At 40.8% G+C, this 14202-nt stretch overlaps 1 protein-coding gene across 1 annotated transcript in view; it reads left to right on the top strand.

Annotated features, from left to right (window-relative positions):
• Nucleotides 1-14202, top strand: part of LOC148419870 (inhibitory synaptic factor 2A-like) — a 36999-nt gene that overhangs the window by 16506 nt on the left and 6291 nt on the right. The window contains exon 4 of the mRNA XM_088421587.1: nucleotides 4321-4392. Within this exon, the coding sequence (XP_088277713.1) occupies nucleotides 4321-4392 (72 nt within the window). The remainder of the gene's footprint in view (nucleotides 1-4320; nucleotides 4393-14202) is intronic.

The following is a 14202-nucleotide window of genomic DNA, read 5'->3' as shown; positions in this document are numbered from 1 at the left end:
AGGGAGCAAAACTAATGATTCTCTTTCCCAAATGTTATATTATGAAAGCAAGCTTGATGAATCTTCAAGCCATCCAATCTTGGAGTGGAGTAAGGAATTTATACAAAAAAGTTTTGCTGCATTAATCATGTTGGCGAGGGAATTGGAAACATATTTTGGCAGGACTTCAAAGCGTTTATGGCAGTTGTTGTTTTGGAGGGATGCATAAAATCATATTTATTTATTTATTTGTTTGTTTATTCAAGCTTTTTTTTCAAATAACATAGCTAAGTTGAAGAGTTTTTCCTTCCTAATATTACAAAACCATTAAAAATAGTAATTTATTCATTTGGACTTTTACACTTCTTGTTTGGAAGTGCAGAATGTCAAATGTTATCGATTTGTGCATCTTTGACTTTATTTTTATTTAAAATAGTGCTATTGTTTATTGAGGAGTGTTTTCATCACAGCCTTGTGTCCCTGATTATTATACTGATCTCTCCGGTTGAGATTATACAATATTGAATCTGATAAAAATCACGTGGATTTGTCATGCATTTTTCAATATTAGAGCTGCTTCTTAAAGATTATTTCAATAATGCTGGGGAAGATATTAAAATAATGATGCTCCTGTGTTAATGTTCCAGATCAACTTACATGTATTATTTTTATTGATTTTTTTTTTATTATCAAACATTTCAGTTCTAATATGTTTCTATCTTAAATAAGGCTTGACATTATTTTCATTTCAGGCATTTTGATGGACATATAGTTATTTTTTTTCTGTTTCAGGATAACCTGTAACCCGTATTAACTCTGTAAAAAGTAAAGTTAATACTTGTCAAGTTGATTTGTATTGCTTTTTCTTTTGCTAATGTTAAAAATCATATAATTTTAGGTATTTTAATGACCTTTATTTTAGGTAATTTTAGGCTTTTTTATTGATTTATCACAAGGGGTGTGAAGTGTGTGAAATGTTTTCTCCATCCTCGAAAAAAATATATTTGAAAGCACTGCTACGACACGAAAATGCAAGTTGTTTTTGTGTTCCAATTCATTTGCTCTTCATTTGAAAATGCAGTGACACTTGTGCGGTATTTCATCCAATCCTTTGATCTTTGCACCAAGGGCATTTTACATCAAAGGTAAAGCATTAAAATAATACACCAGGCAGCTGAAATCTCACCCAGATGATGACAATATGTTAAAAATTAAACATAGCACGACCACTTGGTTCTCACACTATCTGGAGTGTGCTAAAATCCTGCAAGAATAACATGCAAGAGAATGACCCACAAATGGTCAAAATACTCCACAAGGGTAAAGTTTGCTGATTCATGCAGAATGAATCACAGTGCTAGAAGAAAAAAAACTAAAATTTGAAAACCAGCATGTCAATTTAAGGTTCACCTAACTCAACAGATTCTCTTTCAAATTGTTCCCACGCTAACATTTAATGTGAACTTTTAAAAGCAGGTCTTGCTTGCGATGCTGTTTGAACCTGAAGCGAAGGCCTTGAAGGCCCTGACTTCACGTCACCGCATCATCATCGTAATCAAATCCAAAATGCGTTCGCACTTACCGCCATCCTTTTCGCACATCAGCTCCGCAGGCACTCAGGTTCGCAGCGGAATGCTCGTCGTAGTGCGCGGCGGCCTGCGCGGCCAGCGAAACGGACGAGAGGGCAGGACATCTCCCAGGACAGCTGACGTGGGCAAACAACACAGCATTGGAATTCGGCCAGCAGTCAGCTTAGAGAATGACTTTCAGAGGAGAAGCTTCTTTTTCTTCTCCCCCCTTTTCTCTCTCCGGCTCCATGCCGCAAGTCGGATTTAATAGCATATTGCACCCCGCAGTCCAAATGTGATTTTTGCATGCGGTAATTATAAATTTAGGTTCACCGGCTTTGATCATCGCAGCAAATCTACTTCAATTACCGCGCGGTCGATAACAAGGCGGCTTGGGAGTATACATCAAATGTTGCCCCTGTGAGTTACCGTCACCCCTGTTTTTTTTGGGGTTTTTTTCGCCGAGCGGGCAGGGATGGATGAAACCTCTGACCTTGCGCGCCTTTAGCAGCTGCACTCGGCTCCGCTCGCGCTCCTCCGTTGAGGTCACCTCTCGTCGAGGTTGGGCCCCCGCCGCATATCATCTGTCAGGGGCGAGGGGCTGCCGTGACAGCAGGCAATTACGGCCGTGCATGAGACACGACCCCTCCCCCCCGTGACTCCGATGGGAGAAAAAAAAAAAAAGAGCTCACAAAGCATACACTCATGTTTTAGGTGGCTTAATGCGGCGCAATACAACTGTCAGGAGGACCGTAATGTTCCCTGTTCTTGCAGATCTTGCACACGCTAGTAAGTGGACCCTCGGGGTGATCTTACCCTACAGAGGAACTGGAATTTATCACGCTGATTGTCTTGCATCCAAAGCAAATTGGGTTGAATAACGGCTAAAAAGTGGTGCGCGGTAATGCGTGAGAATCTGTTTATCATCTGCTCTTTCTATATTCAATTGGGAATCCAAATAGAATTTTTTTAAGGTCGCAGTCAAGAGTTTACTCTAATTCCTGAAGACCAGGAAAGCAAAAATGTTTTAGAGCTACCTAACAGAAGGTCCACGGCTCATTTTGGCTCTGCTCATTCTAGAGAATTTTTGCAGTCGTTTTCAATGGTGTATTTTGACCATTTTTCGGTCATTTTATTTTCCATGTCATTCTTGCAGTATTTTAGACAAGGGATGGCAGACTCTTGATGGTATGATAACTAAGTGGTTGTGCTATGTTGAACTTTTACATTTTGGCACCATCTGGGTGAAATTTCAGCTCCCTAGCGTCTTCTTTCAATGCTTTCCCTTTGATGTGAAATGCTTTTAAGGTAAAGATGTAAAGGTATTCAGGATGTAAAGTTACCATATGTTAGACCAAACAGGAAGTTCACTATTTTGGCTTTATTTTTTAATTTTAATCATCATTTTTATATTTTATCTCCTTGAGAACCTTTTTTTTTTTTTTAGCTTTTTCTGTATTTCATCCATAGTTATTTTTTTTTTATTCTTCAATGCACCAAAGGAGCAAAATTGCATTCATACAATGACTTTATCTCTAACCGTGTTCAAGTCACATCATTTTGAAATAGTAATATCAAAACTGAAAGTTGAATCGAAAAAGAAAACAAAAGGTTTCAGATGAAAAGTTTTTGAAAGCAATCAGACACTGTTGCCATGGCATTGTGTGTTTTTCCCACAGAAGCGCAGTGTTTATAAGGATCTAAACCAGGGGCGATTAATGCGTCTATCACGGTCGAGCGGTCAACCGCTGAGGTGGTGATGATCGACCGTATGACTTGGCGCTACGTGCGGGGGGGAGGTCAGCAGAAAAAAGGAAGGTCAACTTGAAACAACACTGTCTTGTTTGTTGTTGTTGTCTGAGAGCAAAAGATTATCAAGTAGACACGATATGGTTGATTTTCAAGCATTGACCAGCCTTCACACAACGTTAGGCTGTTTTACTATAATGGAGTAGATTGATCGGCAATATCACTGCAAATTGTTTAGCAATATCACTGCAAAAAGAGGAGCTATTCATTTATTATATTGGTGCTAAATTGTTTTGGCCACACATTTAAGGTTATTAGGTTATCATAAGCGGCTCCTCACTCCTGAGTGGAGTTTGCATGTTCTCCCCTAGCCCATGTGGGTTCTCTCTGGGTGCTCCAGCTTCCTCCCACACTCAAAAAACACGCATGGCAGGTGAATTGGACATACTAAATTGTCCTTAGGTGTGATTGGGTATGTGAATGGTTGTTTGTCTCTGTGTGTCCTGTGATTGGTTGGCAACTAGTGTCTAGGGTGTCCTCTGCCTACTGCCCGAAGCTAGCTGAGATAGGCGCCAGCAAGCCTGCGACCCCTGTGGGGATAAGCGGCTCTAGAAAATGAGCGTGAGAGAGAGGTTATCATAGACCCCTTCCCCCCCAATCACCCCCCCCCCCCCTTTGCAAAATCAAAATCCCCAAAACAACATTGAATGAAAATAACGACCGATACACGGCTGAGTCTTCCTTAGACGTGACGCGTGTGAGTTACTCGCCATCTGTCGCCCGGGATGGAAAGGCCAAACATTATCAAACAATGTCACGGAGCACGACAGGTAATTTAATTATGTAAAATCAGCAAGTCTACACACTTGATTAAGGGAATCTGAGCAGACTGCGGGATCAGAACCTCCTCTGATGGGAATAAACAGCCCGGATTATGGAAACAACCTTAACAAATTTGGCCGGTTGCCGATAGGCAGAGCTATTAACGCCGTTAAATGTTGTTGTTTTTCTTCTTCTTCCGCAGACTCACTTATCGAACGGGACAAGACACGGCGAACTGTGACACTTGTCGAAACAGCGCATGCATCATTTACAGGTGGGTTGCTACACCGCAGGTGCGTGTCATTAATCCTGCATTTAGTCCTGTTTTCGCACGCCGGCGATTCAGTCGGGCACGCGAGGGATGCTTGCAGCAAATGTTGCTGCACAGGCACAAACGCTTTTGAGAGGAATCAATATTTAAATGAAATAGAAGCAATATACCAGGGACTGAAACCGCAGCGTTCAGTTATCGACGGCGTCGTAATCATGCGGCAGTCGGAATTCGATGGAAAATGTAACGCCCGTAGTCAGGAACTCCGGTTTCCGGGCCGGTGTTGTTTGGAGCATACTGATGCTGTAACGTTCACCCGTCACGTCGACTTCTTTAGACGGCAAATGAGCTGAGACCGTATCGTCGGCTCGTCTTGCTGCCGAGTCGGGCGCCATATTGCGAGATGCAATTCAATAATCAGAATCTGTTGCAAAACAGAGACAGAATCCGACATGATTAATTCCCCGACTAACTGATCGACCCTATTCCATGACTTCGTGTTTCCCGACCTTTTACAGAGCCACGGCGCGTATTTGACACGAAAATCCCACGGTGCACGATCAAACTAAAAGGTCAAGAAATATGGATGCAAAGGTTGTTTTATTGGAAACTCTGTTTTAGTCTTTATGGAAAAATAAAGTCTAAAACACATCGTTGTCATAATTGTCTGATTAATTATACTTTGGAACTATGTTGTAATGGTATCTTGGCATATGTTAGTCAAGAACTTTAGAAGATTGATCGTGCAACATTATCGCTTTCATTTTCTACTTGTCTGCGTTGATAAAATGTAAAAAAATTAGAAAAATAAAAGAAAAGTATACAATGTTTTGCAACAGGAGTCATTGTAACACAATTTAGCAATATGTTACTTCACGTTCCAATTAATTTGTTCTCAATTTGAAAAGAAAAAATATTCCTTTTACTAATGTCTAACATGAAATGCAGATGCTATCTTGTGGCAGTCAAAGCATTTTGTAAATATGTATACAGTATATATAAAATGGATTTTCGGATACATACAGAAAATCTGTTAAAACCTCTCATACCCCCTGAGGTGCCTTCACGTACCCCCATTTGAGAACCACTGCTGTAGGGTCTACCACCAACACAGTACAAGAAGACTGGGACAATATTTGTCTTAATTTGTCTCAACTTTCTAGTTCGTTTAACACAAAACCCAATTTTTAAGGTTATCTTCAACAAAATGACTCCTATTTTGGGGGCCGTTTGCTTTAAAACAATCCGTAAATTTGGATCATATTGACACAAATATTGGGGCAGTCCTTTTTTGAACTGTAATTGGGTTCTTTTAAATCTTTAAACTTTTACTTGATCCTTTGAGTAATATTCGTGTGTGTGAACAAGGATAGACTTGGACGGTGGTTCAGCCTGCTTGCTTCTTTCATTGAAAATTTTGTCATTAAAACTCAACTAACAAGCTGCTGTTAGCCGCAACAGGCATTTGCTGATAACAGCCAATTGATATTCGTCCTCTAGCTCATACCGTTGTAGTAATTATTGCAAGTAAGCATACGGCTATATGTTATATATTGCAAATATTTCCCTATTGCAGTTGAGTATGGAGTTTACCCTCTGCGATAAACAGAAGTTCACTCTGTGAAAATTGCTTTTTCGTATGTAAAAAAATAAAAATAAAGTGTAAATATATCATCACCGACTGGGGAGATACGCTCTTGTTATGATGTTGGCGTACGTCAGTTCTTTGGCAAACAGCTTTCAAGCGAATTCTGAAAAATGTGTGGGAAGGGAGGTCCTGAGTCAAGGCGTTCAATCCTAACCGTGTTTTTTTTTCTTCCTCATGTAAAACACGCAAAAAAAAAAAATCAAATTATCCGGGGCTTGCGCTACAAGTTCGGACACATACCGTACCTGTGATGAGATGTTTTAATCGAGGAAAACGTTGCAGGAATCAGCTCGCTCTCTCTCTCCCTCTCGACAAATGCAGCGTTTCTCGCTGACCTAGATTGGGGTTTATTTGGAACACAAAAGAGAAAAAAAGATCACAGCTCAACTACAGAGATGAATATTTAGTATTTCGTTTCACATTCAGGAGGATGACAAAATCATTGAGTTTATTACGCGGGAAAGCCTCTGACATACTATAGAATAGCGGATTTAATTAACATGAGCGGAGAGGTAATAATGCATTTAATGTTGGGGTTGAAGTTTGACATTTCGGAAATGTTATGAGGGACTCTGATCATTTGCAAATGGGACCAAAATATTAGAAACAATCCTCAGTATGATGGATTCAGAAAAGGACGGAAAAGTCTCTTTAAATGTACAGAATAGCATTTATTGGTCATTATTCTAAAAGTCAGGAAGCTACGTATTTTCGAGGTCGTACTTGTCGTAAAAAGTTTGAGAGCGCTTATATTAGGAAAATTGTAAAAGGCTTTGATGGTTGGGATAGGTTTGAATGCACTTGAATGCCCCTTAAGGGAAATTTTCCCTGTTTTTTTGTTGCAGTCACAATCTCATATAAACAAAACCCATTTGAGGCCAAACAGAAGATAATCTGCAGCTGCAAAAAATAGGAATATTACAGTAATGAGTCAAAACAAGTGTAAAATGTATATTAAATTTTTCACTGCCAAGCGTTATTGGAAAAGGAAAGCTCTAGAGGGACAGTATTTTTAGCGTTTCCACCTTTTCAGGCCAACAGAATATTGTGTGTTATGTAAATATGGGTGCTGCTATTGAAAGATTGACTTCTAGTCCTTACTTTGAATTTCATGTTGATAATAGCTGCGTTTTAAGTGTGGAAACACTGCCATCCGATGGCCACAGTTATCACTACAGTGCTCAATTGGCTTATATTAGGTTAGCATTAGTCAGGGGTGTCAGCTCCCCTCCATAAAAAAACGTATTTGACCAGAATATTATTATTTATCATTGTTATTACTATTTTAAAAGATGAAAATTCTCAGCAGCAGATCCTGAAGCACATTTTCAGTCATGTAAAAAAGATTACCGATATGTTCTATCCTCTCAAAAGAATAAACTGTAGCTGACAGTGGGAATCCAAAACAAACAAATAAAAAATAAAATGTTTTTGCTGCCAAGAAATATTAATAAATGCGATGAAGTTTTAATGTTGCCTTTTGGATCTGCCATATTTTGTTATTGCTTCAGGCAACAATCTTCAACACAAACCAAGCGCTGACAACATCCCGAAAATGTACAAAGCTAACATTTCCTAGCCTGTCTTTTCTGGTCAACTTTTTACTGTAAGTGCATTGATTGCTTGTGTAAGGCCTAATTCATTTGGCGGTGTAAGACTCTTTGTAAAAACCATCCATAAAAGTACATACGAGCCTTTTGGGTGTTTTCGCGTTCGACCGCGCCGCTGTTGACTGCTTTTACTGTGAACGCGTTACTGGAGCGCTGGGTAAGATTTCTAATGAGGAGAATCTAAGAGTGCAAACTCCGAAGCAACTTAATTGACCAAGTGAACAAATGGCGCCGACTGCCACTAAACCACAAGATGCCTGGTGGCGATAAAAACACAATGAAGTTGCGCTGCATTAGCCAAATGCTAATCAAGTGGGAGATCATCATTTCATACGCGGTGTGTATCATTAAATAGTTGCCTATTTCAGCGAGTCCAACTGTTTTTTTTTTTTCGAAAGTCATTGAACTGAGCTGGCAAGTCGGGCCATCTGCCACCACGCTTTTCATCTCTGCCAAAACATGATGAGACACTTTGAAATCTCCAAACAGTTTAGTGCTCTTCAGCACAAACCTTTCAAGGCTGACTGATGCTGATGGGCCCATTTGAAGCACAGGGTCGCTCTTCATCTTTTCCCTTGATTCGACGAATATCTTGGATGCCTACTATTCTAAAAGCTCAATAGAAGTAGCTCTTTAACTGTTCCGTATAATAAGCACCCGTGCGCAACGAGGGGACGGCTATGTAATTTTACGCTTTAGTTGCTCGTATCGGAACCGGAGTAGAAGATGGGCGGCAACATTAGCCCTTTACATATTAACAACAAGGGAGCTTACGGCTATACTACCTTGAGAACGGGCTGATCTCGCAAGCTAAGTATGGTCAGGTGTGGTTGGAATTAGGATGAGGGATTGCTTGGAATACCAGGTCCTATAAACCTCCAAGTGGAGCCCACCATAATCCTCTCTGGACTTTGGTCTCTGGGGACCAGGCCTCCGACATTTTTGGTCAAATGGTTACGGAAACATAGAAGCAACAGTAACTATCTCTGCCCTAAGAGGAACTAACTAACACAAACCACTACCAAGTTTTTATTCTAGCCTGCTGTCTGTGAGTAAGTCAGTGGTTCTCAAAGCGGGTCCCGTGAGCCTCCATTTGTGGCATAGCAACGCGTTTAGAGAAGCATAAGTACAAGACAACGGAAATTCACTCAACAGGCTCAAACTGTCCAAGAAACATACTTGTACAAAGACAATGTCCAACAGAGGGAGGCAGGACGGAAAGGCCTGTCGGTATTTGCCCAGAAGCGCCACGGGATTCGCAGATGAGAAAAGAAAAACATGAGGGGATTGGGGAGGAAGAAAGAACAAGACTCGGGCCATGTCCCCAATGGAGGCCATGGTATATGATTGGAAGAAATCTTGCGTATGCTACATTTGCATCACCACAAATCTCAAAATGTATGTTTGGGAGGCGAGGGGCAGAATGTAGGGATCAATGAAGGTGTTGAAGCTAATGTGTGTTTGGTTTCTGTGGATTTATGTGCGTCATTGTCCTTGCACCAAGCATATTGTTTCTGCCATGGAGACAGCCTTGTCCATATCAGTCCAGGCCACTTGGTGGAGGGAGCGTTATAGATTCTAGCAGGATTCTTCCTCCAGGGGAAAAGTCCAGATAACAAATGTTTTGGGAGCAGGCTGACAAAGAGCATGTTCAACCTTGTGTTTTTACCGTGTAACTCTCAATGGGGCTTCAATTGGCCGGATTGGCAATCGATTCTTCAAGGCCAGCTTAGTGACTGGCCTTGCTAGTTAACTCTTCTGATTTGTCTTTGTCTTATGGAACACAAAGTGAAAATGATCCACGAATATGTTGTTAGTGGAAGCAATGTACAGCAATTCTAATATTAATTCAGGTCTACTAAATTTGACTAAATTCCTTGTTATTGTTGCGTATTTTCTTTAAGGACGAAGCCGTGGATGACAAGCAATGCTGGTTTCCAAATGGAAAAAAGAAAATTGTTTGGATTAAGATTTTATTCTGGCCAATTGCTGATGTCAAAGTATTGCAGCCTCCCAAAATTGTGTGGCCCCAAAATCTTTTGTCCCTTTATCCTTCTCGGGACGATCCACGCATAAATAGCTAATACTCCTTTTTGGATATTCACGTTCACACGCAAGATACTTTTGTCTTTGATCTGTTTCGTGCCTGCAGAAGACAGAGGTTCGATCAACTTTGAGTCCTGAGCTCTCCAGATGTTTAACTCAAAGTGCAATAAAGACTTTCTTTTCCTATTTAACTCCAGGGTAAACTCTTAAAGGTTTACAATCCACCTGTTCCATTTTTTTTCCATTTTACTTTAAACTAAAAAGAGATCCATGCCTTTAATGTAGTATATAACACTCTGACCAAGTCTCATATTAAATCAGAGGTAAATAAAGAACTACTGAAGTTCTTGTAAGAATTTCTCCCCTTAAAGGGGTCCCTGAGTTCAAGAAGTTTGCTGTAAGGTACCAATGTGAGATGAGGGACTTGAAGCTGACCATCACTGTCGTCAATTTCTGGGATATATTGAAAGGCAAAGCATTGCTAGTGTGCAAGGTGAATACTAAGTCCAGAATCTTTTGTGTTGAAAGCAAATTATCAGTCTCACTGAGATCCCTCTTACGTAATGATCTCATTCCGCCGGGTCGTGTCGCCTGCGTGGATACATATACTCCGGACATAGCAATGTCCTGCTTCGGTGGCTTCTTTTTGAAAGGGACAGAAGAATAAATCCCCGCTCTATTCTTACATCTCGGATTTCACCGGGAATGCGGTGTGAAAGCAGCTTGTTTGGGAAGGAATGTCAGAAAGGCAGAACAGAGGTGTGAAGTTTGACAACCCCACACTTACTTCTCCCACCTTGTTATGTTGAAAGCAATTTTATACATCACACCAGACGGCAAACGCTGGTGTTGTCATGTATCACATTGTCAGATGACAGGATGACGCTGATAGTGTTATGGTACACAGCGCTGATCGAGTCCTGTTCATAGGCATGAAGGTGAGTGGTTCTATCTCTACTTGCCCTGTCTAGTGGCCGAGACAAGTTACGAAGAGTTCCTGGTAGAAACCAACTAATGCCGGGGTTACACCTGACGGATTCAAGTTTCTTGCTGAAAGTTTTCCGGGAATTTTGAGATCTTACTGGATGGATACCGGAGTCATAGCGCACTCTCGTCACCTTGATCGTTTTGTTTAAGGCGGGAACTTCTGTGTTAGATCACTCTTGGCTTCACAACAAAATTTTGATATCGTCATAAGCGGAGGTGGACGCACTATCCGTAGGTCCGTCACTGAGGGACACCCGTTTGGCTGGCGAATGACGATAAACCTAAAAAGTCTTTATTTTTGCCACTCACTAACAGAGGCGGGCCTTCCATCCACCGTCCACTTCTGGTTATAATCAACAATCGATAAGACAAAAGTCCCGTGGACATTGTTGAAGACGCGACTGCTCCGAATAACATGGATAGGGAAAATGTACATTTTTACATTAAAAATGCAAAAAAAATCTAATTGTAGTCTTTGTAAAATCCAACTCTTGTTGGGTTAGGGTTACCCTAACGCAGCGGTGGGCAACTTCAGCCCTCGGGGGCCGGTGTCCTGCATGTTTTCCTGTTTTCTCTCTCAAACACACCTGAATCAAATGATTAGGATTATTCTGAAGCTCCAGCAGAGCTTGTTGATGAGCTAATGGTTTAAATCAGGTGTGTTAGGGAGAGAAAACTGGAAAACATGCAGGACACCGGCCCTCGAGGGCTGGAGTTGCCCACCCCTGCCCTAACCCTAACCCTTAATAAATGTGAGCAGGTATTAGATGATATTTTTCCAAGGGTCTTTTCGAAATATTCTCCAAGTTTTCTGATGTACAGGTATCATCAGAAGATAGACCGCACTAAGGGCGAAATAAAATCAGAGCCTGTCGTACCCGAGTAAAGTAACTTTAAGCAACGAAAGAAACAGAATCTAGACAACAGACCCGTCTAAAAATCTCGGTCCCAAGAAGAACAAACCACTAATTACATGAGCAGCCCCCAACGGCCAGAAACAATTACATCAGCCTTACAAACGTTACAAAGCAGACTAACACACAATGAGCAAAACCAGGACATGAGCAAGTCCGGCTTCAATCTTCCGGACTATTCAGGCCACTGCGACAAAAAAACAAAAGCGCGCCAAGCAGTTAGATAAGAGGATCACGACAATGTTACTACCTTAAACCGTATCACCCAAAAAGCAAAGACCTATTTTTTTCCCCGAAATCCACTCCGATCTTCTCCGGCTTTCCCATGACCCATACCAGGATAAGCGATTGAAAATGTGTGGATTAGGTGCTACCTCGTTGCGTCAAAGCTTCTGCTTCGCTGTATTCCGTTTTAAAGGCAAAGTCAGGTAAATAAATTCAAGGTTTTTTGTGGGATCACCTTGTAGAACGGACCGGAACCGGCAAAAAGAACGCAGCGTGACTGACGTACATTTAAAATAGCGAGTGGAGGCCAGGAGGAGAAAAAAAATCAATTATTGCTCAAAGTCGGACAGGAGGAACCGCATGTTGCAGCCATACCGCAGATTAGAATCCCCTGAGATGTATCCCTTTAATTTCAGAGCACTACAACTTCTCGAGTGTATGTCCGATAAAATCAGGAAGCCGGCAGCTGCCGAGCTAAGGTGCTCAATCAGAGTCAGTGGGTCTTATCCAGACCTCAGCTCTCGCCTGCCTGACAACCCCCCCCCACCCCCGCATCCCGTCACCTCCACTACCCCGTCCTCCCATATGCCCCTGTCGTTCATAAATCATCGCAACAAATGGGGCGCATATTTGGCAAAACAAAAGGAGGCAGAAAGGCTCAACATGTGGATGATGAATCAGGGAAATAACCGTGAGCTGTAATTTTTACAGCGAGGCGGGAGAGAAATGAAAGAAAAGGTCATTTCGTACACATTTTTCACTTTCTTCGCCTGATATTGAGACACTTCTGTTATTTGTCTCCCGTCTTTGTCAGTACAATGGAGGAAAGCTGGAACTGGTTTTGTTGCGCAGCAATTTTAACCCTTCTCCGATATTTTGACTACTTTTTGCTCATATTCTTCTCGCGGTATTTTAGCTAAGGGATGACACACTCCTGGTTGTGTGATAACGTAACAATCGTGCTTTGTTGAACTTGGACATGTTGTCACCATCTGGGTGAAATTTCAGCTCCTTGGTGTCTTTTTTCAATCTTATCCCTTCGCTATGAAATGCCTTTGATGTAAAGTCAAATTATTGCAGAAATACCACATAAGGGTTAGACACCCGGTGTTCTTAATATTCTTATTATGTAATTGCATTTATGAAACAATTCTAACCAAGCAATTTGAGTTATTTCAGGGTCATGTTATAAAAGGGAAACTGTGTAGTGCAATTGCACATCTGTGGCACTAGGTGGTGCAGTGACACTCTCATTGTCAAAGTCTGTTCAGGAGTTTTTGAACGTTAAATGTTTTTGAATGCTGACAGCTTTTTTTTCTAAATCATATTAATAATTATTGTGAATTAGAAAGAAAATCTGCATTTTTTTTTTTTTTTACAATTTTCTTTAGGGTTAAAATATTTCCGATATTAGTGTTAATGTTCCAGATCAATCTATATATTTTTTATTTATTCATTCATTTTTTTTTCAGCATCAAACAGATTAAAGGATCAAAAATGTTTCTAGTTTGAATAAGGATAATGATTGACTTTTTTTTTAAATCGGTACTTTCATGCATTTTAAGCTTTTTTTTCAGATTCAGAACAAGCTGTAACCTGCATAAACATGGTAAAAAGTACATTTAATAATTAACTTTATTAATATTAGAAAGGATTATATTAATATTAGAAAGGATACAGTTGTATGCATACATGTATATTTTTATAGATAATTTTAAATATTCACCACTGCGAGTGCGGAGGCGTGAACTGTTTTCTATTACCTTAGCAAAAGAAAAACAAATAAAAAAAACAAACAAATAAATTCATTGATAAGCACTGCCTTATATACTTAAGGAATAATAACATAAGCGGACGGGAGGCGTTATGACCCACTTGTTACGACACTGTTGTTGCACTTAAAGAGTATTTTGGCGCCGGGGTCCGCCGTAACATTCTTGATGACATCATTACAGGTACGCTCTGCTATTGAATTAAACCACAAAAACAAACACACAAAAAAAACAGGCATCTGCACAAAAGTACACTGTGCGGCGTTTTCAATTGGGAACAGACAATAAGTTTGAAAAACAGTCAAGCGAAATGAAAAGCGGCGGCGCTGCGGCGTGATGAGAACGAGGAGCTCATTAGCGCCGGTGTCCCACGCTGAGGCGGCCGAGCGGAGGCTGTTGCGGTGAACGATTGTTAAGATTTGTGCATCCTGTTTTGTTCTCATTAATGAGATTGGCTTTTTCCTGTGTGTTTGTGAAGCACGGAGCATGTAATAGACGCCGTCGGCTTGCGATTTACATGACAAAAGCGCCCTTTCCGCATAGCATTTACATAACCTGTGGGGAAATTTGCTTGTTGTTGTTTTTTTTGGGTTTTTTTTTTTCCTCCGAAG

This window comes from Hippichthys cyanospilos, chromosome 8 (assembly GCF_059441005.1).
Source record: "Hippichthys cyanospilos isolate Australia breed blue-spotted pipefish chromosome 8, RoL_Hcya_1.0, whole genome shotgun sequence".
NCBI lineage: Eukaryota > Metazoa > Chordata > Actinopteri > Syngnathiformes > Syngnathidae > Hippichthys > Hippichthys cyanospilos.
The sequence above is the reverse complement of the archived record's forward strand: the minus strand, read 5'-3'. Positions and strand labels throughout refer to the sequence as shown.